Genomic DNA, 25,773 nt, shown 5'->3' with positions numbered 1-25,773 from the left:
TTGAACAAATTATATTTAGGTACATTTGTACCACATCTGCTCGGAAAGCTATTTTACAGCTGTTTTTCAAATTGGATTCAGCGGCAGTTGGCAACACTGACTGTATATGGGGTTGGTACACATATTGCTATTGCATTCACAATTTGTACCCTAACTTTCAGTGTTTTTCAAAAAAAAACATAATGTTTGATATTATCCTTATGTCGACCATAACTTTTATTTGCACGTCAATCAAATTTAATGAGCACACATATGACTGAATTAAACAAACAAATTGCGCATTAGATACCGCACTGTGAGGCGCTGTTCAAATTCAACAGAGACGGCAGGCCATATGCACAAATTTCGGGTGGCCACATTTTGTTAAAAACAGATCTCTTTGTGCTCTGCGCCAGCCTTTTGCGGCTACTGTTAAAATTTTCTATAATGAATTAATTTTTAGTAAAAAAAACGGGGCCCCCCCCTTAATTTTAGCTAATTTTAGCTATTTGTTAAAGTAATTGCTGTAATTGTTATTTCCCATTTAAAAATGGCGCTTTTGGGCAGCGTTGCCATGTGAACTGCAGGAGCATAGTTAAGATAGCTGGCAACACTCAATTCAAAAGCAGCCTTGCCAGACAAACGCACAGACACCCGCTCCGCTTTGCCATCGTACCATAAAGAAAACAGCAGTGAATTTTTGTACACATTTATTATTTATCTTATCGTCGCGTCTTCAGCACATCTGACCACGTCCAGCACTCGAATCCGTTTACAGTCGACGCTCTTTAAGGACTCTGCCTTGCACACGTAGCTGCCTATAACAATGCTAAAAATCGCAGCAGAAGGCATCGCTCCACGTCTGGCGGCCTGTTGCCTTATCAATAGCAGCGCCCAGAGCAGCTGCCAGCGAGTGGCGCCACAGGCGGCAAAAGCCACACAGAAGTGCCTCTCACAATCCCAGATGCTGCACAGGAAGCTGGTGATCAAGGATCACTACGATTTCGATCAGAAGGTGAGCAGCGTCAGCAACCATAATTACCTGTACTTACATGTGAGCGCACTTGCACTTACTCACACACGGATGCAAGTGGCGTAGCATTATGCAATGCGCTTGGCATGCGGCTATCCGACTGGTTGTCGGCCGTTTGGCCTACGTGAGCGGTTCCGGCCGTAACCAGTGACGCATTTCGGCAATGGCGAGTACGTATTTGGCGGCTCATCTGATACCCTGTAAATAAATAACAGAATAAAAAAAAAGTGTATACACCACTCGATTCGATCAAACAGCTGAGTCGCGAGTAACTGTTGATTGCCAAATCGAGCACAAATGTACCAAAAGTGGTACCTTATTTATTTAACGGAACATGGGTTCTTTTCTGCTTCTTCTTTTTTAAAACAAATATGGAGAAAACGAAAACATGTTTACAAATTTGCGATTTCAATTGAAAATGTTAAAAATTCATTTTATTCGGCGTGAAAAGTGACTAAGAACTAATTCGATTTTGTTTATGAATATAAGATAAACATATTATGATATTACTACAGGGTATCCGCTAGTCGACTATCAACACTTTTATAGGTTGTTTGTGCGTATGCGCGTGTATGCAAATAAGCTAGAATCGTTCGGCTTCACTATCCAAAATACATAAAGATAATGGGTTTTCTTATTAAATTGCGATTGTTTTCTTTTTCCATAGGTTATAAACAGCGACAATCCGGTAATTGTTAATTTTCATGCGGAATGGTGCGATCCGTGCAAAATACTCACACCAAAAATGCTAGAACTATTGGAGAATTCGAATGAAATCGATTTGGCGATCATCGATGTGGAGGACAATCTGGATTTGGTGGAAACGTTTGAGGTTAAGGCCGTGCCCGCCGTGCTGGCCTTTCGCAATGGCGTCGTCGTCGACAAGTTCATCGGCCTGGTCGATGCCAACAGCATAGAGACCCTCATCGACAAGCTCAAGCGCAAGCAGCAGCAGAACCAGTAGCTCCAACTGCAGCAGCAGCAGCAGCAGCAGCAGCAGCAGCAGCAGTAGAAGAAGTAGCAGTAGCTATCTTACTTAGATATTATTGTATTTTGCGGCCTTAAGAATTTAATTGGTGCACGGCACGGCGTGGTACGGCGGGGCGGCGCGGGGCGGGTGCTCAACATTTTGTACGCGTACGCACACAGCATAGTAATTATGTTAATGATAATGATTGGCTAATTAATTGATTGATTCATTGTTAATATATATATATATATTTATATATGTATATCGCAATAAGCCATCAAGCAAATTGCTCAATAAACATTGTGGCCCGCTTCCTCGAGTCGCGGCAGTCTGTAAGCTATGGCAATAACTAAAACATTTAATAATACTATATATAGTTTAATACGCATTAGATGGACAATTAGCTAACCATCTAATGCTATACGACTCTAAATTAGAACTTCAAATTTCGCGCAGTGTCGCCACTGTCTGCAAATTTCGGTTTGTTGTGTTCGCCGAAGGCCTTAGTATTGTTTTTTTTTTTTAATATAATAGTTGGTAGAAGATGCTGTATATTTGTAATAATAAACTGTCGCGTTAGCAAAGAATTTATTGTTATTAAACATATTCAAATATTGCAATTGTATGCCAAATATATAAAGAGCTTACGTTATATGATTCTCTGTTGCTTCCTTTGAGCTTCATATCTTGATTAACTTTGATTTTTATAGTAGAATATTAGGCAAACTTTTAGGTCTTAAATTTGTTAGACCAAGGTCCAAGGCTCTGCCTTTAGGAATTCGCTTTGCTGTTATATTTGTTTAATTTGGTTGGTTATGCCTGGAGATATCTAGAAAGTGAATTAGTCTAAATCTATCTTCACACGAATCTGTATCTAACTCGGGCATTTTTCGAATTTATTTATATCACGGTCTATGGGTTATATGGTGACAATATCTATTTCAAATTTCAAGTCTCGAGATCGCGAATATATATATATTATATATACCCCTATCCTTAGCTGCGTTTAGCGTATGTAGAGAAACAAATTGTTACAAGTTTTGCTGGCAACTCGATGTTTGTATATATATATATATATATATGTATCATATATATATATATATATATTTGGATATATTGTATATTTAGTTCCACTTTTTGTCTTGTTACAGTTCAAATAACGAATTTGTTTGCCGCAAGCTTTGTAATTTAGCTATGCCTTATACCATATATATATATATATATTAATAAAAAAAAATGTGGAAAACAAAAAATAAAAGTAAAAATGTTTCAACAAGAGGCGTAAAAAGCAACGGCCTTTAAAAAAAAAAATACATATTTGTATATCGAGGAGGGCTAAAAAATCATAATAAATTGTGTTAAAGGGAATTATTGCAACTTCATGTAATCATATTAAATACAATTTGTTTTGACTTGCGTTTTGGCAAAAATACAATAATTATCATAATATAAAATAATGTAAAATATTACAAATGGGGGGAAAAAAACAAATCAATATCAAGGATTCAAACACACACAAAAACAAAATGGACAACAAAAGTTTGTAGCAACACAATTGAAACAACTACAGAAAATGTGATCTTTGCTCAACAATTTGCTAGGTTTGCAGGATTCGGAGGGGGAAGTGCGCGGTGGAGGAGGGGGTGTGTATATATATATATATAATAATAAGAATTAGTATAGTAATAATAATAAGAATAATATTAACACGACAAAGCGTCCAAATCGGTTGGAGTGCAGCTGGTGTTGTCCACTTTCTGTCTCATTTGGACGCCATGCCATGGGCGTGCGTATGCAGAATTTAAAAAGGGGGTGGCATTATTGTTGCTGCTGTTGTTGTTGCTATTTTGGTTGAGGCGTTGGGTTTAGCGCGCCAGCTGTATGATGAGCGCCGCGCACATCTCAAAGAACTCCATCGTATGATGGCCCGTCGGCTGGAGGGGCATGGCACCGCTGGCGCTCAACGGGGGCGGGGTGAGGCTCTCCATGATGACATCGTCGCCCTGCTCGACCTCGTCGTTGGTCAGCGACTTGAAGTCAAGCAGATAGCTCTTGGGATCCACCTGGTAGAGCTGCAGCGACATTTTCGAAAATTTACCGGTCTTCACGTTCTGTCGCCGGACGCGCACATGATACGGATTGATGATCTTCCACTCGTAGTTGAGCGCCTTCATGGCCCGATATACCTCCAGCATGATGTCGTTCGGCTTGCTCTGCGATCGTATGCCCAGATGCCATTTGGCCCGTTTGATTGGCGTGCCGCCGCGCGCCGTCTTCTCGGGAAAAGCGGCGCCGCCCGTATTCTGCACGGACATGGCCAGCTGGCGTTCGCGCATCGGCGCTATGCGCTCCGGATGTGGTCGTATGCTTGGCGCAGCGTTGCTCGCTACGCCGCTGGGCGTGGCGCTGCCCGAGCTGGCTGCAGTGCCTCCGCTGCCGCCGCCGCCGGCGCCAGAAGCACCTGCACCCACAATAACCGTGGCCGAGGGCTCGGCGCCGCTGGAGCGCGGCTCGTGCGGTGAATGGGACATGGGCGGCGGCGGTGAGCCGGCGACAAAAAAGTTGTTGATCTCGCTAATCTGTGTGGCCGCATCGTCCGCGAAGCGTTTGTTGTCAATGATCAGATGATAGGCAATGGCCAGCTGATCGTGCGGATCGCCGCTTAGTAGGGAATTGTGCACCTCGGACTCCTTGACGCCGAACTTGGTGCAGACCTCGGCCACGGCGTACGTATCGATGACATTGGAGTCCTGCTCGATGGAGGAGGGAAACAGATAGGCGGGCAAATCCTTTTGGAACCACTCGTGCTTCTTGATCTCCTCAATGGTGGCACGCTTCAGCGGATCCACCTGCAGCATCTGGCACACCAAATTGACGACCTGCTTGTTCAGATACTCCGGTATGGGAAAGATGCCCGATTTGATTTTGCGAAACAGCGAAGGCACATGCTCATCATCGAACGGCAGCGTGCCGCAGAGCAGGGCATACAGTATGACGCCGCATGACCAGATATCCACCTCGGGACCAGCATACAATTTGCCCGATATCACCTCGGGCGCCGCATAGTTGGGTGAGCCGCACGATGTGCGCAAGAATTCACCGTCGAGCATCATGTTCGACAGCCCAAAGTCGGCGATCTTTACGTGCATATTGTGATCGAGCAGCAGATTCTCCGGCTTCAGATCACGATGGACAATCATATGCCTGTGGCAATAGTCCACGCCCGATATGATCTGCTGGAAGAAGCGACGTGCCTGATGCTCCTGCAGCTTCCCATGCTTCACAATATAATCGAACAGCTCTCCGCCGCTCACATACTCCATTATCATGAATATGTCCGAGGGCGTCGAGATGACCTGGCAAGAAGAGAAGACAGATTTGGCGATTAGAAAGCGAATTAATCGAATATGGGGAATTGTTTGCTTGGAATAAAGGGTTTTATCTGCTTGAATAATGGGAATTGTCTGCGGGAATAAGGGGATTTGTCTGCTAGAATAATGGGTTTTATCTGCTTGAATAATGGGAATTGTCTGCGGGAATAAGGGGATTTGTCTGCTGAAATAACGGGAATTATCTGCTAGAATAATGGGAATTATCTGCCAGAATAAGGGGAATTATCTGCTGGAATAACGGGAATTATCTGCTAGAATACGGGGAATTGTCTGCTGGAATAAAGGGAATTATCGGCTGGAATAACGGGAATTATCTGTAAGAATAAGGGGATTTGTCTGCTAGAAAAAAGGGAATTTTCTGCTAGAATAATGGGAATTATCTGCTAGAATAATGGGAATTGTCTGCTTGTCAGCCCCAAAATTAGTTTAATTCCATGATTGAACATAGCGCAAAACAATTTTTCCTCAAATATTTTCGATATATATAAATAAAAATTGGGATTATCATTGAACAACAATATAATATACAATTGAGCTGGTCTAGAATTTCTTTCAGCTGTAATATATCACAAAATGATCATTTTTATTAATTGGTTATAATTATTAACTGATTGATTGATTGACTGACTAATTGATTGACTGCTTGACTGACTGACTGATTGTTCGACTGATTGATTGACTGATAATCAACGCACAGCTCCAGCCTTAACAGTTGTTGCCTTTTTGTGACCTTAGTAAACGCAAAGACCTCGCTTTGAAAAATTTCTGAAAACATATTTTCAAATATCTGTAAAAATGCATAAAAGACATGTTTCACAATTGTTGCAAACAATCTGTTGGTAAGATGTAAACAGCTAAAACGTGCTCCTGACTAGAATTTAAAAATGCCAGGCAATATCTTTAAGACGAATTCTACTCAATTTGCCACAATTTTAAGGGAAATGGGGAAAGATATTAAAAAAATTAATTATTCTTTATCTGCATAGACTATTCAAGAACCTACATACCAAATTTTACGGGCCCAGCTCTGACAGTTCTTGAGTTATGCTTAAAAAGCAAAAAACCAAAATCGATATTTATCGATATTATGCAAATTGTGGGAGATATCAACAAGAAATGATAAGCTCGACGTGGGCATGGTTAAGCAAAATATAAATAAACATATTCAAGGTACAATAACTATTGACCGAACAAAGCCGGTTAATGCCGACATAGAATAGTCTTATCTATCTCTTTCTCAATTTAGATTAGACTAACAATCTATCTAAGTTTTTATAAAAGTTAATTAGCAAAGTGTTGGACAAAGAAGCACATCAAAGCTATCTCTAAAAGAAATTCAATGCATAGAAGAAGAACAAGAGGTTCTAGTCGGGAGCTCCCGACTCTTCTTCCAACAGGCGATAGGTATAAAATGAAAGATACTTGATATATATATACTATTCTAGAAGCTACATATCACGTTTGGTGACTCTAGCTCATATCATTTGCCGAAATTGCTCAAAAAACAGGATTTCGATATCGATTTTTATCGATTACTTGGAAACGGGGCAAGTTATCGACTATCGGAAACAAATCGATTTGCGCAGGCACTAGGAGGACCTTCAGCTAAAATTTCTGAGATCCTTGCGTTCATACACACGGACAGACAGACGGACATGGACTAGATCGACTCGGCTATTGATGCTGATCAAGAATATATATACTTTATGGGAGATTCCCAATGTCCCAGTCCGGGGCAGACGGAACAACCAGGAGGTTTTGCTTTGAGCGCCGGCCTGAGACTGGGCTTCTGTATATTGTTTATGTTTATTGTTTATGCACATGTGCATAAACATTTAAGTAGGTTAAATATGCATTCAATAGTTTCCCTACGGTTCGCCTAGGCGCGGGGCGACGTCTATCCGGGAATTGATTACAAATTGATTCGCTGAAAAATAAACGAACACAATTGCTCGCACAGCTGCGTATCGGATGCCACTTAAGAGCGGATTCCGTTGACGACAAAGTATTGGATTAGTATGCCCTGTGCCCAGAGGCAACAAAACAAAAAAAGCTGGGTATATGCATTTCGATAATCTCAACGATGTGCTCCCCAGTTCCGGAGCTATTTCTTGTATAACTGCAGATTCTCACAATAATGGACGATTAGTTCGAATACCCTGTGTCCGAAGGGAAGCAAAATAGGGTAGATCGGTTCGTTTAGTCTAGCGATTTCTTGCATTTCTATGTATCCCACAGTTTTGGAGCCATTCCTTGAGCTGCTGTACAAAATGGCCTGATTTAGAGCCACAGTTTGAGAGTCATTGCGATCGTGTACTTTTTCGCTGATTACTCATGATCTATTTGAAAGAGAAAGAGATATATTATGTTAAGCTTTTGTGGAACCACATTAAAAAAAAATGCCAGTTTTAAGGCTCACCTTTTATGTTCACAGTTTGAAGGCCATTGTGTCAATGTGCATGTTTTTGCTTAGTCATGTTCGCTTTTACGGTTCAAGTGAAATGTTATCCAGCTGATTAGTTTCTTGTTTTACTGTAGATCTTCACACAAATGCCACAGTTTTAGAGCCACATTTTGAAAGCAATTATGTCAATGAGTTTCTTCTCTTTCTTTTAGAATACTCATGATCTTTTTTAAAGATAAAGAGACATGTTATCTAGCCATGAACAGATTTACAGTTTTACAGTCACTAAATTGGGTTTGAACTGTTGAAAAAAACATCGACAGCAGAGAAAAAACCAAGCAGGTCCACTCTAGCCCTCTCCTCGATTCGCATAAAGTATTGTTATGGCACAGTTTGAAAGCTACAACCTTAGAGTGCTGCCAAATTTAACAAGTTACAGTTTCAGAATCAGCGAATTTTTGCAATTTACTTTTGACTTCGTGAATGCTACCAGGATCGATGTCAAATAGATGCGATTACAGTTTTATAGTCACCTAATGTGATATGAACCTCTGAAAGAATCAAGCCAGAAATTAGCTAATCAGGTCCACTCCAGTCTCTTCAATGCCATAAACTGTTGTTTGCCACAGTTTGAAAGCCATAGCTTTTAGAGTGCTTCCAAGTTTAAGATGTTACAGTTTTGGGTTAATTTAAGTTACAGTTTAGGCATCATCTATTTGGATATGAGCTGCTAAGGAGGTCCACTCTAGCCCCTCTTCTACATTCTCATTTCAGTTTTAGCGTTACAGTATTAGAATCAGCTAATGTGATATGAGCTGCCTTTAGAATCTAGCCAGTAAAAGGCCAGGCAAGTCCACTCTGGCCTCCTCTTTAGTTGCAGAAACTGTTGTTTGCCGCAGTTTGAAAGCCACAGCTGTAGAGTGCTGCCAAGTTTGGGAAGTTGGACGCACTATTTACAATCAGCTATGACTCCCACAGTTTTAGAATCACAGGTCGAGAGTCACAGTTTGCTGACTGCAAGGTGCCAGCCACGCCCAAAACAGTTTGCGAGCTGCAGTTCAAGAGTCACCTTAAGCCACGCCCACGGCCAGACCTTTTCGAGCAGCCAGCCAAGGTGCAGGGTATCTGCCAGTCGGTCGAGCCGCATTGCTGCATTTGGCACTTGTTTACGCACAACTTATGGAGGCTAAGTAAATAAAAAGGAATGCATAAATGTGCTTATTTAGGGCTCGTCGAGTTTCATGTTTGCGGCTACGTGACACGGCAACACGCGCCCAACATTGGCTAGCTAAGGGGCGGGGTTGAGAAACGGGTGTGTGTGTGCGTGTGTGTGTGTGTGTGTGCTGGCGCCGGATTTGCTCACCTGGTACAGCTTGATGATGTGCGGATGGCGGAAGAGCTTCAGATTTTGTATCTCTCGCTTGATTTTGGAGACAACATCAAGACTCTTGATCTTCTGGCGATTGAGTATCTTGACGGCGACCTTCAGCCGTGTGATCTGATGCTCGCCGATCTTCACCTTGCCGAAGGTGCCGGTGCCCAGTGTCGCGCCGAGCAGATAGTGGCCAATCTTGACCAGCGGCTGGGCGCCGACCCCGCCAGCAGCGGCCGCCTCAGCGGCAGCGGCCCTCAACTGTGGCATCTTCGGATGCTGCAGCTGCTGTTATCGTTAATCGGTAGCGTTATCGTTATCGTTGCTGCTATATTTCTTGTTATTGTTGCTGCTGCTGCTGTTGTTGTTGTTGCCTGACCGATGCAATTTGCTTTGGAATTGTCCTTTGCTTTTGGGGCTTGGGAGTCTGGCGCTTGGCGCGCCACGCAATGCCCGCCTCAACAGTCGCAATGGGCAAGGTCGTCGCCGTCGAGCAATTTATTGCGTATTCCGTTTCAAGGCATTGGCTAAATAAATTGGCCGTCGTCGTCGTCGTCTGCCAGTCTCTGCGTTGCGTTGTCTCCGATTGCACGCACTCGTTCCGTCTATGTGCACTCTGCTGCTGCGCTGGCTCAGCACTTGTATATCATCAAAATCGAACTCACGTTTCTGGTGTCAGATTTGTGTCGTCCTGCTATTGTTTTTCCGTTGCGTTAGTTTTCTTTATTTTTTTGCGCTAATTGCCTTTTTATGGAATCTCTGCTGGTATTTTTCCACACGGTATTTTCCAATGTCAGCCAGTGTGGCCACACGTCTGTCACTGGTATTGCTAACACTGGCATGTTAATAACACCGCCGCCCATGTTATTAACATACCCGTTAACATAGCTCAAAGGGCGCGCAATTTGAATGGGTCCAGGCAAAAGCAAAGTGTTAAATGAACATAAAAATGCGTTTTGTTGTTGGTTTGAAACACATTTATTACACATACTTGTAGTAGTTGCGGTTTGACACATGCAAAATAATACATACATCAATTTGCCATTTATAAACCTTGATTCAGTTTTTTTTTTTTTTTTAGTATACTAGACATTATTGACCATCAAAGATTTGCTTGTAAATAAACAATTGCTCTTCACGTGTATTGTATACATTTATGTAGATATATATAAAGATATATATATATATATAAGTATAAGTATATATATATATATTTATAGGGATTTCAGTTACGCTTCAGTTGCGACGACAATATTATATATAACCTGTAGAAAGTTCATCTTGTTCTATGCAGCTGCTGCTAATGTACAATTTCAACTATTCGAAACGAACAAAAAACATTATTATCCATTACATTTTACAATTACAATTTACTTAGAGTACACGCATACTTAAAACTTAGTTTTATAAGCCCCCATTTCTTGTCTGACTGTACCTGGCCTGTCATTAACTATATATATATTTATTTATATGTATATATCTGTCTCTTTCCTCCAATGCTTGCCATCTCGCTCATTTGTATGTGCAAAAAACGCACTAGCTCCTAACTGTTTCATGCTGTGCGGACGCCATTTTGTTTTTATTGTAACTGTTCTGGCTCTATCACTCTCTCTCTCTCTATCTCGCTCGGTCTCTTTCTTTTTCGTACTGGTACAAAATTGTTTTTTCTATATACAAATTTTTAGCATATTCTCTAATATTAAGTGTTCTGTTTTGTAGTTTGTTTTATTATTATTTTTAGTACATGTATTTTTTATATTTTTCATTTCTTTAAATTTAGCTCTTTTGTTTTGTTTTTTTTTTTTGTTGCGCAAAAAAATGTCTTAACTATTATAATGCTATAAGACTAGTTTTTAAAAGTTATTCAAAAAAAGTCCGTATATCAAATCGATTCTGCTTTAAAGGTAATTTTACTCTCTTGCTATTTAACTTCTCTTCTTTCTCTTTGTTTTTCTTTCGCTTTGTTGCTGGTTTTTCTCACATAACAAATTCGTAGATTCCATCAATCAGCATTGATTGACACATTTGTATACACACACGACACATAGTTTGCTGTACATCAATACAAATATTATCAGTATGTATATACATATATATATATATAATGTAATCCGATTTATGAATATATATGTATATATTTAAATATATATATTTGTAAATTCATAGAATTGCGTAGTCTACAATTTTTGCATTTTATCAATGTTTATTTTGCCTTTTTTTTTTTTATACAAATTCATAGCAATTGGAGTGTGAGTGTGTGTGTGTCTGTGTGTGTGTGTGTGTGTGTGTGCCTTTGAGGTTGTGTGTAGTTCGTGTGCCTGGGCACATGCAAAATAAAATTCGTTTTAGTTGGTCAAATTGAACAATTAAAAATTTAAATCAATAATTATTGCTAAACAAATACAAGTGTGTGTATATGGTGTGTGTGTGTGTATGTGTGTGTGTGTGTGTGTGTGTGTTACATATTTGCAAGTTGTTTTCTCTTGTTGTTTCTTTTGTGTTCGGTTCGCTTTCATTTGCATTTTGCTGCTCTTTGCGAATTCTCCTTGCTGCCAATTGCTTTCGAGTTCAGTTTCTTGTTCTTTAAAAATATATATTCATATATTCATATACATATATATATATATATATATATATATTTGTTTTGTTTTTAGTTATAATTTTTAATGCCGTAAATGCCCAAAACGTATTTTTAATTAGCCTTTTCATTATTTGTATTCCACATGTTTCAAAACGTTTTCTGTCTCTTTTTGAATATATATAATTTTTGCGAGCTTTTGTTTTCTTCTGTGTTTGGCATATTAAATATTTTTTGGGTCGGCTGCCTGTATATATATACACACATATATTTGTAAATATATAAATATATATATATATATATATAGATAGATCTATAGCATATATCGTATATCTATACATATGTTTTGGGGTTCTCTTTGTTTCACATTCAGCACATAGATTCATTTTTCGGGGGGAAAAGGTTTTACAAACAACAACAACAACAACAATTCTTATATTTAAAATAGGTAAAAAAGTTTTAGTTTTCTTTTGTTTTGTATTTTCATCTTCACTTTCTTTTTCCGATGCTTTTTACGAGCTGCTACCACCGCCGCCGCGTCTGCTGTGCGTCTGCAACAACTCCTCTTCCTCCACCTCCTCCTCACCATGCTGCTCCTGCTCCTGCTCCTGCTCCTCCACCTCCACCTCCACCTCCACCTCATCCTCATCATCATCCACCTCCTCCACCACATACTCCCCCTCATATTCATATTCATATTCTTCCTCCTCCTCTGCTGCAGCCGCTGCTGCTGCTGCTGCCGCCGCCTGGGCCATGGCAAAAGCCTGAGCCTGGGCCTGGGCTTGCGCAAATGCTGCCGCCGCCTCGGGACTGTTGCGCTTGTATGCCACATAGACCACGCCCATGACGGACATCTGGCCCGTATTCTGATCGTATAAGTTAATGCTATTCACATAGCTGGCATTCGCATAATGATAATAGACGCAGCTGCCACCATGAATCGATGTCGTTGTCGTTGTTGTCGTCGTTGTTGTTGTCCCATAGGGTACCATAGCATACGGCAGCGCCGCATAATTGGCGGGCGCCAAAACGTACGGGGTGGGCGATAAATTGCCATTGCTATCACGGGCATAAATTGGTTGCAAGCCCGACAACGGTAAAGGTTGCATGTTCATCGGTTGTTGGGGTGGTTGTGGTGGGTATTGTGGTGGATATTGTTGTGGCATTTGCGGTGGATATTGTTGTGGCATTTGAGGTGGATATTGTGGCATTTGAGGTGGGTATTGTGGCATTTGAGGTGGGTATTGTGGCATTTGAGGTGGATATTGTAGCATTTCCGGCTCAAATTGTGGCATTTGCGGTGAATATTGTGCCATTTCCGGCTCAAATTGTGGCATTTGAGGTAGATATTGTGCCATTTGCGGTGGATATTGTGCCATTTCCGGCTCAAATTGTGGCATTTGAGGTGGATATTGTAGCATTTCCGGCTCAAATTGTGGCGATTGCGGTAGATATTGTATCATTTCCGGCTCAAATTGTGGCATTTCCGGCTCAAATAGTGTCATTTCCGGCTCAAATATTGGCATTTGCGGTAGATATTGTGGCATTTCCGGCTCAAATTGTAGCATATGCGGTGGATATTGTGGCACTTGCTGCTGAAATTGTGGCATTTGCGGCTGCTGCTGTTGTGGCCAATATTGGTGCAGATGTGGCCGATATTGGTGCAGCTGTGGCCGTTGTTGATACAACTGCGGCCTTTGTTGCTGCTGCTGTGGCCGTTGATGATGCAACTGCGGCCGTTGTTGATGCAACTGCGGCCGTTGTTGATGCAACTGCGGCCGTTGTTGATGCAACTGCGGCCTTTGTTGCTGCTGCTGTGGCCTTTGTTGCTGCAACTGCGGCCGTTGTTGCTGCTGCTGTGGCCTTTCTTGCTGCAACTGCGGCCTTTGTTGCTGCTGCTGTGGCCTTTGTTGCTGCCGTTGGTGCAGCTGTGGCCTTTGTTGCTGCAACTGCGGCCGTTGTTGCTGCTGTTGGGGCCGTTGTTGTTGCATATGTTGGGGCCTTTGTTGCATCTGCTGGGGCCTTTGTTGCATATGTTGGGGCCTTTGTTGCATTTGTTGGGAACGTTGTTGCTGTAGCTGTGGCCGTTGTGACAATTGTTGGCGCTGCTGTGGCCGTTGTTGTTGCTGTTGGTGCCGTTGTTGTTGCTGCTGTGGCCGTTGTTGTTGCTGTTGGTGCCGTTGTTGTTGCTGCTGTGGCCGTTGTTGTTGCTGCTGTGGCCGTTGTTGCATCTGTTGGTGCCGTTGTTGTTGGGGCCGTTGTTGCATCTGTTGCTGCTGCTGTTGTCGTTGCTGTTGCTGCTGTGGCCGCTGTTGTTGCAGTTGTTGCTGCTGTTGGGGCCGTTGTTGGAGTGGCTGAGGTCGTGGCAGTTGCAGCGGTTGTAGCAATCGCTGCTGTTGCAGTATTGCTGTTGCATTTGCAGACGCATTGGCGGTGGCAACTCTGTTTGCATTCGTGTTTTCGTTCGTTGTTGTTGTTGTTGTCGTTGCGGGTATTGCTGCCAAAGTAGTTGTTGCAGCTAAAGTTGTTGCAACTGTCAATGTAGCTGCTGCTGAAGCTGATGTTGTTGCTGTTGTTGCTGCTGCTGTTTCAATTGCAGTCGCTGTAAGGGTTGTTGCTGCTGCTGCCAGAGCTGTTGCAGCTGCTGTGCCTGTTGCAGCTGCTGTGCCTGTTGCAGCATTGTTGCTGTCGCTGTGTATCGCTGCAGCTAAGGTTGTTGTTGTTGTTGTTGCTGTTGCATTAATGACTGTTGTTGTTGCTGCTGCTGCTGCTGCTGCTGATGTTGTTGCTGTTGCTGTTGTGGTTGAATTACTGTATTTGCTGTTACTGTTGATGCTGCCGTTGCTGTTGTGCTGTTGTTGTTGCTGTAGGCCATTGCCGCCGCCGCCGTTGTGGCTGCTGCTGCTGCTGTGGGCGCCGCCGTGGGCGCCGCTGCAGTTGCAGCTGCAACGCTTTTGCCGTCGCACAGCTGTTGCTGCTGGCGCTGCTGCTGCTGATGCTGCTGCTGCTGCCGCTGCAGTCGCAGCTGTGCTTGTGGTCGGGGCATTGGCAATATTCTGATAGGCAATGGCAGCATGAACACTTCACCTGTGAGATGCAGCTAATATTGTGTAAAGAAATTAATTTTGTTTTAAATAAATTTCTGTGCATGGTTATATGGATGCGGTTTTTGAGATCGTGTTGTTCTATTTGATCTACCTCTGTGTGCCATATGGTGATAGCCGACGCCGCCGCCCCCGCCACCGCCGTGCATCGGCTGTGGCAGACCGACGCCGACACCGACACCGATCCCGCCGCCACCTCCTCCGTGCGGATGATGATGCAACTGTTGCATGTGGTGCGGTGGCGGTGGTGGCAAACTGTGATGATGATGATGATGTTGCTGCTGCTGTTGTTGTTGCTGCTGCTGCTGCTGGTGCTGCTGCTGCTGCTGATGGTGCTGATGATGCATCTGCTGCTGCTGCTGCTGCTGGTGGTGCGAATGATGCTGGTGCGCCTGCTGCTGCTGCATGTGGGGATTCATGTGGTGCGGCGGCTGTTGTTGCTGCGGCGGGCCCATGTGCGGCCCGCCCGCAATTTGTGACATAAATTGTGCGGCCTTCGCCTTGCCGTGCTCCTCAGCCAGCCGCACCCAGATTGGCTGTGAGCCGCCCTCCGGCACCGTATTGTTGAGGGCCTTGATTGCTTCCTGCGCCTCCTCGCGCTTATTGTAACTGCACACAGAGAGCGAGAGAGAGAGAGAGAGGGAATGAGGCAAAAGGTTAAGAGTTTTAATTAAATGCTCATAAAGAAGTTTAAGCGAGAAAAAATAAACGAATATCAATTAACTAAAGCAATTAACATTAAGTTGACATTATCCGAAATGTTAAGGCTATGTTAGGATTAACATGTTATTGTTATATGTTAATTTGATTCAAGCACGCTGTCTTTCATATTGCAAAGATATTAAAAATGCCTTAAAAAACACGAATTATTTTATTAGGAATACAATATTAAATATAAAAAAGTTTAAGTGCAAGTTTTTTAGAAAAATTTCTGTTAAATCTTTCAAAATTTGAATTCAGATTGATGACGAAAAGAGGTTCCCGTAAAGTAGACGCGCATACAGGCAGAATTTTTCACTTTTTTTATGCATTGGAAAAACTGTTATCAAAGGTAGAGACCCAAAAACTGAATAAAAATCGGACCGTAAGCACCGAAGTTCACCAAAAAATACATTTGCCATGTGTAACTAGAGGTTGTAGATGCACAACCGCCGTGTATGTGGGCATGTTATTAATATCTATTACACAATTCATTCTAAAGTGTTTAAAGACGGACAATAATCAATAAATCTCAAGAAAAAATCTATAAAGTCCTTGAAATCGATCTATCTATTGTCACAAAATGTATTTACTTGTCAGGAAGGGTTTTTCATACATTCCCTGACTTTGATTATTTATTATTATAATCTATATTTGATATATGTATATACTTAAACTTTATACTTTCTTTCCATGAGTTCTTGGGTCCTCAACATCTGCTCAACATCACAAATCAGACTATCGATAATCCCTAATTACTATTAATCAACCTGTGTTTTATACTTTTATCCTTTACTACTCTCCATCTGTCTATATAATTAAGTCATATGCTCCTCATCACTATCAAAAGACGAGTCCTTAAAACAATATTCCTTTGTCATTTAATGCAAACTTATCTCTAAGTTTTGTAGCTAATGTTATGAAAGAAAAGCATAGAAATATGTCGAATTCGGAACGGATCACACCAATATATCGCATAGCTGACAGAGGAGTGTTCGCTTAGAATTTAAAACATCTTTGATGAAACTTTGCTTACTTTATTATGTCTAGTCTGTAGCGCTATAGACACAGTACAAATCGAGTACCATGCGAAAATGTGCTTTTGTTTTAAAAGATTTTTTATGAAAGCTCCTTCTAGATATGCTTCTATACTCATAAGAGTACTCATCTTATCAATATCGTTTTACTATATCCCGAGAAAGATTCGGTTTCCATTTCATCAACTCTCATGTTTTTCCAAATAACTTTAAAGTTCATAGGTTCAGTGTGCTTGTATCTCTACATCATATAAATAGTATAAACTTTCATAAAGCTCTTATACGAACTTTTTTCGACTTGCCATAACATAAAGTTCATTTACAAACAATATAATTTAGTTTTTGTATGATGTAGGTATAATTATGCGACACATCTGCTTTGTAATACAGCTCTAAAAATTATTCAAATAGTATTTTCTAGTTAAGGCAGCCAGCGAGAGACCTTTGAGAAACTCAGATGCTCACTGACCTCCTCTCGCTGCTAGCCCTTGGCACTAGAAATTTCCAAAGAGTTGCAAAGAGAATTTCGGGCGTCACTTTTTTTTTTTTTTACTTTTTCTCCGTATTTTCCACAAGTAGCATAGTATACACAGCTTAAATTAACAGCGCTCTGAATGCACATTAACATTTTGGTTAACATAAAAGTGCATAACATTTTCACTTAACAGTGTACGTATTTTAACATTTTCTTAAACATAACACTTTTCTTGACTGTTAAAATGGAGTTTTCCAATATGTGTACACACAATATATTATGATTAAATGAGCTATACTTATGCTATATATACTTTTATATTTCAATTGATTTGAATGTCTCTGCTTACCGTACAAATGCAACGCCCCGTGGGCGACCTGTTAGCTTGTCCCGCAAGATGTTACGTTGGACGATCAAGCCGTATGGGGAGAATATCCGATCCAGCTGATCATCGTTGATGTTGCGGGACAGATTGATCACGTACAGGTTAGTGTCCTTGATCGATTGCCCGCCGGGTCGTGCATAAGATACCTGCCGCACGAAAAAATAAAATACGCATGAGCATAAAGTAAGCACCAGTTGAATTCAAGAGACAAGTGTTTGTTTCAATTGTGCATCGTTGTTGGTGTTATTGTGTTTGCTTTGTGTCCACGCACCTTCAAGCGCTTATTGCGCACATAGAATCCATTGAGTTTTAGTATCGCCTCCTCGGAGTCCGCCTCCGAGTTGTAGTCGACGAAGCCATAGCCAAAGCTGTATCCGGTCTGCGAAAAAGAGATGACGAGAATGAGTTTTGACATTCGCACAAAATAGAGCGAGATGCATGCTGATAACATGATTGCATTATGTGTGTGTGTATCTATATAATTACAATGTGCGACAGGGACAGGCACACAATATGCGTGCGAGCTACTCCCCCTCATCGCATCGCATCGCATCGCCCGCCCACCACACCACCCTCTACTTGCTTACCTTGTAGTCTCGCATAATTTTGCATGTATTGATGGAGCCGCAACTGCTGAACAAATTGTACAACTCACGATCTGTCATATCCTGTGGTAAATAGTTGATGATCAGATTCGTTGCACTCGTACGATCCTCAGCAGCGTTGGCGGTGACGACGGCAGCAGCGCCAGCGACCGCTCCTTCGCTGGCGTTGCTCTCTTGGTCCTCTTGATGCTGTTGCTGTTGTTGCTGTTGCTGGGGTGGTGGTTGCTGTTGCTGCTGCTGTTGTTGTTGCTGCTGCTGCTGCTGCTGTTCACTGTTGCTGTCAACGTTGTTGTCCTCCTCATTGTTGTCCTCGTCGGAGTCATCGCTGTCGTCATCATCAGATTGTTCCAGTTCCTGTTGTGATTTATGCTGCTGCTGCTGCTGCTGCTTTTTTTTGTCAGTTGTCCGTTTCTTGTTGTCTTCGTCCTCGTCGTCGTCGTCTTCGTCGTCGTCGTCGTCGTCGTCATCATCATCGTCGTCATCGTCATCGTCATCATCACTGTCAGCCTCCATGTCTTCGCCACCTTCCTGGCTATCGGCCTCCTGTTCTATGGCATCGTCCGAGTTCTGTTTGAAGAAAAAAAGATAAGTAAGAAAATAGAAAAAGTGCAACACAATTTTCATATTAGTCATAGGGGTTTGGAAAATGCATTTACCTTGTCTTCAACGTCTGAGCCCTCGTCGTCCTCCGTTTTATATTTGGCCCTTTGCTTTTTACTGTCCGGCTTGGGCATGATTGGGTTCGGGTTCAATTTTTCCCACAACTATGCTCTAGCTTCCTTTTGTTGCCTGCAAGTTAAATAAATTTGATTTCTTGTGTCAGGGAAAAGAAATGAAAAGAAAAAAAAAAAGAAGGAAGCAAGCTGAAAATTTCTGTGCAAAATCTGTCAAGTGCAGCAGCGAGCGACACACTCCGCCGTGTGCAAACTTTCGAACGTCACTGTGACAGGATTGTGTTGAGTGCACGTATTTTATGTACATGTTGCTGCGCGTTTTGCAGGCTTCGGCTGCTGTTGCCAGCTCGAGCTCGAGCTCGGCATCCGGGACTCGGGCCCGGATCCAGGGACCTAAATCGCACGAAGTGCCCCGAGTGCAGCGAAAAAAAAAAAAAATTGCAAAAGGAGAAGCTAATTCGGCTGCTGCGTGCCTCCCGTTTGGGCTCTGATTGCACTTTTGTGTTTGTATGCGTGCTTTTCTGCACGGACAGCGTCTGTGTCTGTGTGGCTGTGTCTGTGTGGCTGTGTGTGTGTGTGTATGTGTGTGCACTTGTGGCGTGTTAAAACATTAAATTAACAAATTTATGACACAACCACATTCAAAAGGGGCGCTCCGCGCCGACAAACGCTAAATGCAAAACTATTGCGTGGAAGCGGCAGTAAAAGCCGCCGCCGCAGCGGGTAGAAAAAACGAAGAAAAAAAAAAACTATACCAACACAAAAATTGACCGCACACACACACACACGCGCGCGTACATACACAGCTAGTCTTTGACGGGAGAAAAAAATTGATATATGTGTATATAGCAAAGCCGTGGCCAACAAGAAAAAAAATTAGATGCATCGCATTGCATTTTGAGCAGCGCTTTAAACAATATTCATATTTCTACTTACATGGGATAAACACTTGCACTAATTAAAATAAAACTTTTTATTTTGCACTTTTCTTCCCGTAAACGCTTTCAAAGCGGCGACTTCACAGCAATGTAGTGGCCATGTAAAATAAAAATACATCGATACATCGAGCATAGCGACAGCTTCAACACGATACTTTCAACTACGGGTATCGTTGCTTGGCTTGCGATATTAGAAAACATATCGATTGTTGTTCGTAGCATTATGGTATCTTGGCTATGCTTGATTGAATTGTATTTCCGTACACAGCAGGCAAATAATAATGCAAACAGCAAAGCTTATATATTATATTGGCATATTGTATATAACTGCTTGGGAAAATTTGCAGTTATTTGCATAAAAAATACCAAAACATGATGGCAAATTCGTGCGCATATATATAAATATATCGATATTTTCGTATTACTCGATATTTGACCTGAAAGAAAGTGAACGAAATGCAAAAAATAAAAATACCTACAGAAAGGAAATTTTTGCTATTTGGGAAATTAGTCAAAGTCAAATTGGCTTTAAATAATGATTGACAAATGAGCCACAACGTTTAACTGTATTATAGGCAAATATAGGCGCATTTAAATGCGATGCTGCATTTAACAGGCCATAGCCAATGCTGGATATTGATTTTATTGATTTGTTCATGTGCAAGCGCTTAGCGCCGTTTAAGGAACTTTCTATAAATACAATGGGACTATTCAAGTAGGCGCTGTCGTTGCTGTCAGTCAAGATTTGTTTGGCATTGAAATTTTTGCTGGTCCACTTCAAATATTGTTATTGTTGTGCTAGTACAAATAATTGGTGGTGCCCACGCGGCTATCATTCAAATTCATCGATTACGATTGTGAAATTCAATGCACGCACACAACAACAACAACAGCAGCAGCAGTAGAAAAGTAAAAGTGCTGCCCACACTGTAAAATGCCTGTAATGCCTAAAGCTATCGTTATCGATTTTTGAATTCTAACGGATTGAGGGTTCGGCCCCTTGACAACAGCCAAGTGCAATTGCATTTCCGGCCAAATGCAAATGAATGAATGAGAAAAGAAAGTCATTTCACACGTCTGCATTGTCTGCATTGTCTGCATGTCTGCCACGGTCACGGCCAGCTAGACGCCAAATTGTCGCATAAAAATCTCGGGCCATTCATTGCGATTATGCGATACGCGACAATTGTTGTGTCTGCACGTTTATATGTACATACATCAGCGTATTAGTAGGTAATATAATTATAATATTATTGTGGCACACTTTGTAGTAACAAAAAGCGTGATTCGAGTGCTGCCAACGCGCACACACACGCTCGCAAATCGTAAACATTGATGATAAATTCGCACGAGCTAGACGAAATCAGAGCTATAAAAAGTATTGTATCCACCGTTTGGCCGGCCATTGTCTAAGCAGCAGCATTCACGCACACACGGCGACCAGGATAAACGATTCAGCATGAAACGGAGCACTGTGAGTAACGGCGAATATGAAGTGTGACCCAGCCTAACAACAACAACAACAACAACAACTACTTACAGGGCATTTTACACATTGCATTGGCTGCACTTTATGCCTGCGCGCCCAGCCTGGCCGTTGTTCACGGCATACAGCCCTCGCTGAGCGCCCATTTGGATTCAACAATTGCCAATCGGCATGGCTATCGCTATAATGGACCAGCCCACAAGTATTTGCCGGCGGCCAGCGAGCTGACCACCGAGGCGGTGACCACCACCGGCCACTGGGAGCCGAATCCCGTACAGACGCCAGCGGAGCAGCAGCTGCCATATGAGCACAGCTTTGCCAGCAGGCCCAAGCCGGGCTACAATGGACCATATAGCATGCAGTATTACGAGCAGGCACCTGGCAGGGATTCGTGGCAGCAGCAGGAGCAGGACGCCCGGCAGCAGCAGGAGCAGGACGCCCGGCAGCAGCAGCAACAGCTGAGTACATTTCAATACGCCGCCAATCATCAAGCTGGTGCTGGTGCTGCAGCAGGCGGTCAGCGTGGTCAAGCTCAGCATTTATCTGCTGGCGCGCAGCATGATCGCCGTATGGAGTCTGGTCAGCGAGGTGCTCAGCTGATTGGTCAGGCGCTGCCCGAGCGCTATCAGCGCCAGCCCTTTGCTGCGCCCCAGCCGGATGACTTTGTTCAAATGCAATCGAACTCCTTTGAGCTGCCGCCCATCTACAGCATGCACGGGGCGTGGCCGGAACAGCACGCACAGCAATCGCACAAGCAGCAGCAGGACTTTGAATATTCGACACAGGGTCAGTTCTACGGCCACGCCCAGTTTGAGCAGCAGCAGCAGCTGCAGCAGCTGCTCGAGTACCCACAGTCCAGCATATTCCAAGTCCATGTCCACTCCCCCAGCACACAAACCGCGTACTTGCCGCCGCCCAGCCGCGAATTTCAGGCGCCCTACTACTAAGTCCCTGTCCCCCAACCCAACCCAATCACATCCCAATCCCAATCCGATTCCAACAATCCCTGCCCCCCAACCCAATCCCAACAATCCCTACTAAATCCCTGTCCCCAACCCAATCACAACCCGATCCCAGCCCGATCCCAGCCCGATTCCAACCCGATTCCAACCCGATCCCAACAATCCCTACTAAATCTCTGTCCCCAACCCAACCCAACCCAATCACATCCCAATCACATCCCAATCCCAACCCGATCCCGACAATCCCTACCAAGTCCCTGCCCCCAACTCGATCCCAACAATCCCTACTAAATCCCTGTCCCCCAACCCGATCCCAACCCGATCCCAGCCCGATTCCAACCCGATCCCAACAATTCCTACTAAGTCCCTGCCCCCCAACCCAATCCCTGCTCTACGTCTCCCAAGCGAGTTTAGTCCGAGCTTTGCCCATGCCAATCCCCCCCAGCATTGGATACATCTGCATTTGGGTCGACAGCAAACGCATTTCGTATTTAGCAAGCGGGTTCAGATCCATTTGTCATTCTTAGCTTAATAAACCTACATATGTATATATATTTAATTTTTTTTTTCGATAAAAATAATTTATATATACGAATATTTTTTGATATTTAAAATCAATGTTTAAATTATTTACAAAATATGCACTTTTTGCTTGTATTTTTCATATGAATTAAATTGTAAGCTACAAATTGAATGTTTTTAAAATTAATGCAGAAAATTTACTCAAAAGTCAGTTTTAGAAAGCAGTTCGCAAGCGCTTTAAACAAATTTGATTTAGAATTCCCAAATAGTTTAAGAATTTATCAAAGCATATACATATGAGTTAAAGGAAGTTTCTGTCTATATATATAAAACTGTTTGTCCTGACTGACTGACTGATTGACTGACTGACTGATTGACTGACTGACTGACTGATTGACTGACTGATTGATTGACTGATTGACTGACTGATTGACTAACTGACCGACTGGTGATCAACGCCCAGACCAAACCGTAAGAGCTATGTGGGGAAGGGGGAACGCTAAGACTGGGGAATAAAATTAATATCTAACATTTTGAGCACAAAACTTGCTACAGCAAGGCCGGGTAATATCCGCTAGTGTATGCATGTCTGTATGTATGTATGTGGATGTATACATATGTGTGTATATGTTTGTATGTATGAATGTGAGTATGTCTGTATGCATGTATTTATGTATGTGTGTATGCATGTGTATATGTATGTATGTATGTGGATATATACATATATAAGTATATGTTTGTATGTATGTGGATATATACATACATATTTGTGTATATGCTTGTATGTCTGTACGTATGTATTAATGTATGTGTGTATGCATGTGTATATGTATGTATGGTTGTATGTATGTATTTATATATGTTTGTATGTATGTATGTGGATATATATGTATATATATGTGTATATGTTTGTATGTATGAATGTATGTATGTACATATGTATGTATGTGTGCATGCATGTGTGTATGAATGTGTGTATGCACGTGTGTGTGTATGCATGTGTGTGTGTATGCATGTACGTATGTAAGCTTGTGTGTATGTATGTTAATAAGTATGTAGGGATGTATGTAGGGATGTGTGCATGTGTGTGTATTGATGTGTTTACGATGGACAATGTCTTACGAAGTATGTATGTATATATGAAAGTAAGAATGTTTGTACGGATGTATTATATGTGCAGGCGTGCATGTGTTTATGTATTTATGTATGTTTGCATGTGTATATGCATGTGTGTTTGCATGCATACATGTATATGTGTATACAATATATATATGTAAATGAAAGTATGCATATATCTTGTGTGCTTATGTGCAATACCAAGTTTACTTCTAGCTGCGCTGCAAATGTAAAAAGAAAAACGTATTCTTGACTAATGCCCTTCTACGCGATTCTCATGAATTCAAGTAAGGCCTAAGACAAATCATATGGGCTTCACTTTAAGTGAAGGAGGCGGCGGCATTTATATTGGAGGAGGCCATTAAAATAACTGCTAAGTATTCTAAATTTCTTATTATATTCGTATGAATGCATGTTTGCTTGCTATTTATAAAGAAATTAATATTAATTTATTTAAAAATAAATATACAAATAAATTCTGGTTTGACTAAATAGATTAGCTCAAAAGTAAAATTTACATAATAGATTCTTTTTTTTTTTTAAATTTAAATACCTTTTTGTTATATTAAGTCTTTTTTTCCATACATTCAAGAAGATTTAAATGAAATATTAATCTGAAATGGATTGATAAATAGGCCGCGATAACCTCAGCTAAGATACAGCAAAAGGCGGCGCTAGCAGCTGCATCAAATTTCGTTTAGAATTCGCAAACGGTTTTGGCGTGCGCCAGCTTAAGGGCGCGTCGCTGACAAAAGGTCGGCGATGCGATCGTCTGCGTGAATGGGGCAAATACTCTTGTTTTGTGGTCAGTCGTGCAGAATGAGCTCACAGTTGGGGACGCGACCTTGGTAGCCAGTTCGGAGTGTAAGGCAGTCAGAAATAATCGCTGCTAATTTGATTATGCTTGTTGTTAGGCTCAGATCCGGCCCGAGATTTGTGTCCATGTTTCCGCATTGGCCAAATTCTGGCCGCTAATTGCGCGAGCTGTGTAATTTGAACTTGAGACTTGTTTTTTGTTTTCATCTTCTTTTGGTGGGTGGTAAATTAAAATCTATTTAAATGCGCAAATTAAAGTTAATTCAATTCTTATTTTCAGCTTAATAAGCTGAAAAACTCACGCGCCGAACGCTTTACTTCCGTTATGCAAATCACCTCCAGTTTCTGCTTCCCATCGCACGTGCTTTGTAATGTGTCGAGTGTGACCAGATGACGCGACAGCTAAAAAGTGAAGGTAAAGTAAACAAAATCAAAGCGTAAACACCCACAGCCAGAGAAATGATAACAACATTCAGAGCACTGCGGTGGCGGATTCAACGCCCTCAGGCCCATTGGGCCCCACAGTCAAAGGGGCGCTTAATTAAGAAGAGAGAAGAATAAGCGAGCACTTTCAGCAGTTAATACTTGTTTGTACTCTAAATGAAGATCTACAAGGTTTAATATTCGAGTAGTTAGAGTTCTTTAGTGCCCGACTAGCTGATACCCTAAGCCCAGCGCCAAGCCGCACACATACATACACATACGCAGAGAATGTACTTCTTCTCCTTCTTCTTGCCCCACGCTATGTATGTGAAACGCTTTACCATTGAAATTCGGTGCTCATTGTCCGATCTTTAGGAAATTTTCATGGCTAAAACATGGCATAGAAGAGTTTAAATATACCAAAGCGCAAGGTTCTTTCTTTCAAAAATATGCCAATTGCAGTGGGGCATAGACTGAGGTATCCGAATATAAAATATTCGGTTATATTGTATAGTATTATTTAATTTTCCCAATAGCTGTATTATATCTGAGAACTTTCAAACCAAAATTGTAGCATTCGTCCTTGTAGTGTTCGAGTTATGCTCAAAGAAGTGTGTACTAAATCGATATATATCGATTTTATTAATGGTAGAAGATATCCGAAGCAAATCATAAGCTCGTCTGCGTATGGTATATGAGGTATTTTTAAGAATTTCAGATATAAAGCCTCTAGCTATTATACTATTCGAGATTCACACAGACTCAGATCAGACGAAGACCCAAGGTTAAATCGACTAGAAGTT

The 25,773-nt window shown here is 42.0% G+C and overlaps 4 protein-coding genes across 4 annotated transcripts; 2 read left to right on the top strand and 2 right to left on the bottom strand.

The window, feature by feature from the left end:
- Positions 1-623: 623 nt before the first annotated feature.
- LOC135429342 (thioredoxin, mitochondrial) lies at positions 624-2,634 on the top strand. The gene is made up of 2 exons (XM_064683615.1): positions 624-994; positions 1,680-2,634. The coding sequence occupies exons 1-2, from the start codon at positions 806-808 to the stop codon at positions 1,974-1,976; spliced, it is 486 nt and encodes a 161-aa protein (XP_064539685.1). The 5' UTR covers positions 624-805; the 3' UTR covers positions 1,977-2,634.
- AMPKalpha (AMP-activated protein kinase alpha subunit) lies at positions 2,537-9,474 on the bottom strand. The gene is made up of 2 exons (XM_064683614.1): positions 9,142-9,474; positions 2,537-5,338 (listed from the first exon to the last, which is right to left on the bottom strand). The coding sequence occupies exons 1-2, from the start codon at positions 9,418-9,420 to the stop codon at positions 3,848-3,850; spliced, it is 1,770 nt and encodes a 589-aa protein (XP_064539684.1). The 5' UTR covers positions 9,421-9,474; the 3' UTR covers positions 2,537-3,847.
- A 1,946-nt stretch (positions 9,475-11,420) lies between these two features.
- LOC135429351 (uncharacterized) lies at positions 11,421-19,794 on the bottom strand. Its single transcript, XM_064683623.1, has 7 exons — positions 19,644-19,794; positions 18,690-18,822; positions 18,016-18,600; positions 17,700-17,807; positions 17,393-17,574; positions 14,860-15,441; positions 11,421-14,809 (listed from the first exon to the last, which is right to left on the bottom strand). The coding sequence occupies exons 2-7, from the start codon at positions 18,765-18,767 to the stop codon at positions 12,241-12,243; spliced, it is 4,104 nt and encodes a 1,367-aa protein (XP_064539693.1). The 5' UTR covers positions 18,768-18,822; positions 19,644-19,794; the 3' UTR covers positions 11,421-12,240.
- A 613-nt stretch (positions 19,795-20,407) lies between these two features.
- Positions 20,408-22,136, top strand: LOC135429339 (nuclear transcription factor Y subunit beta). The gene is made up of 2 exons (XM_064683612.1): positions 20,408-21,119; positions 21,188-22,136. Exons 1-2 carry the CDS (start codon positions 21,105-21,107, stop codon positions 22,076-22,078), a joined length of 906 nt encoding a protein of 301 aa, XP_064539682.1. The 5' UTR covers positions 20,408-21,104; the 3' UTR covers positions 22,079-22,136.
- The last annotated feature ends 3,637 nt before the right edge of the window (positions 22,137-25,773 follow it).

This window comes from Drosophila montana, unplaced genomic scaffold (genome assembly GCF_035044405.1).
Source record: "Drosophila montana isolate Dmon_TW-CO22-7 unplaced genomic scaffold, ASM3504440v1 contig_2666_1, whole genome shotgun sequence".
NCBI lineage: Eukaryota > Metazoa > Arthropoda > Insecta > Diptera > Drosophilidae > Drosophila > Drosophila montana.
The sequence above is the reverse complement of the archived record's forward strand: the minus strand, read 5'-3'. Positions and strand labels throughout refer to the sequence as shown.

What these genes read in the sequence shown, in the direction of transcription:
- LOC135429342 (XM_064683615.1), top strand. Translation starts at nt 806, where the DNA reads ATGCTAAAAATCGCAGCAGAAGGCATCGCTCCACGTCTGGCGGCCTGT. An exon ending in ACTACGATTTCGATCAGAAG is followed by an intron (nt 995 to 1,679) that starts GTGAGCAGCGTC and finishes CTTTTTCCATAG; the next exon opens with GTTATAAACAGCGACAATCC.
- AMPKalpha (XM_064683614.1), bottom strand. Translation starts at nt 9,420, where the DNA reads ATGCCACAGTTGAGGGCCGCTGCCGCTGAGGCGGCCGCTGCTGGCGGG. An exon ending in ACATCATCAAGCTGTACCAG is followed by an intron (nt 5,339 to 9,141) that starts GTGAGCAAATCC and finishes TCTTCTTGCCAG; the next exon opens with GTCATCTCGACGCCCTCGGA.
- LOC135429351 (XM_064683623.1), bottom strand. Translation starts at nt 18,767, where the DNA reads ATGCCCAAGCCGGACAGTAAAAAGCAAAGGGCCAAATATAAAACGGAG. An exon ending in GCTCAGACGTTGAAGACAAG is followed by an intron (nt 18,601 to 18,689) that starts GTAAATGCATTT and finishes TTCTTCAAACAG; the next exon opens with AACTCGGACGATGCCATAGA. An exon ending in AAATTATGCGAGACTACAAG is followed by an intron (nt 17,808 to 18,015) that starts GTAAGCAAGTAG and finishes TCTTTTTCGCAG; the next exon opens with ACCGGATACAGCTTTGGCTA.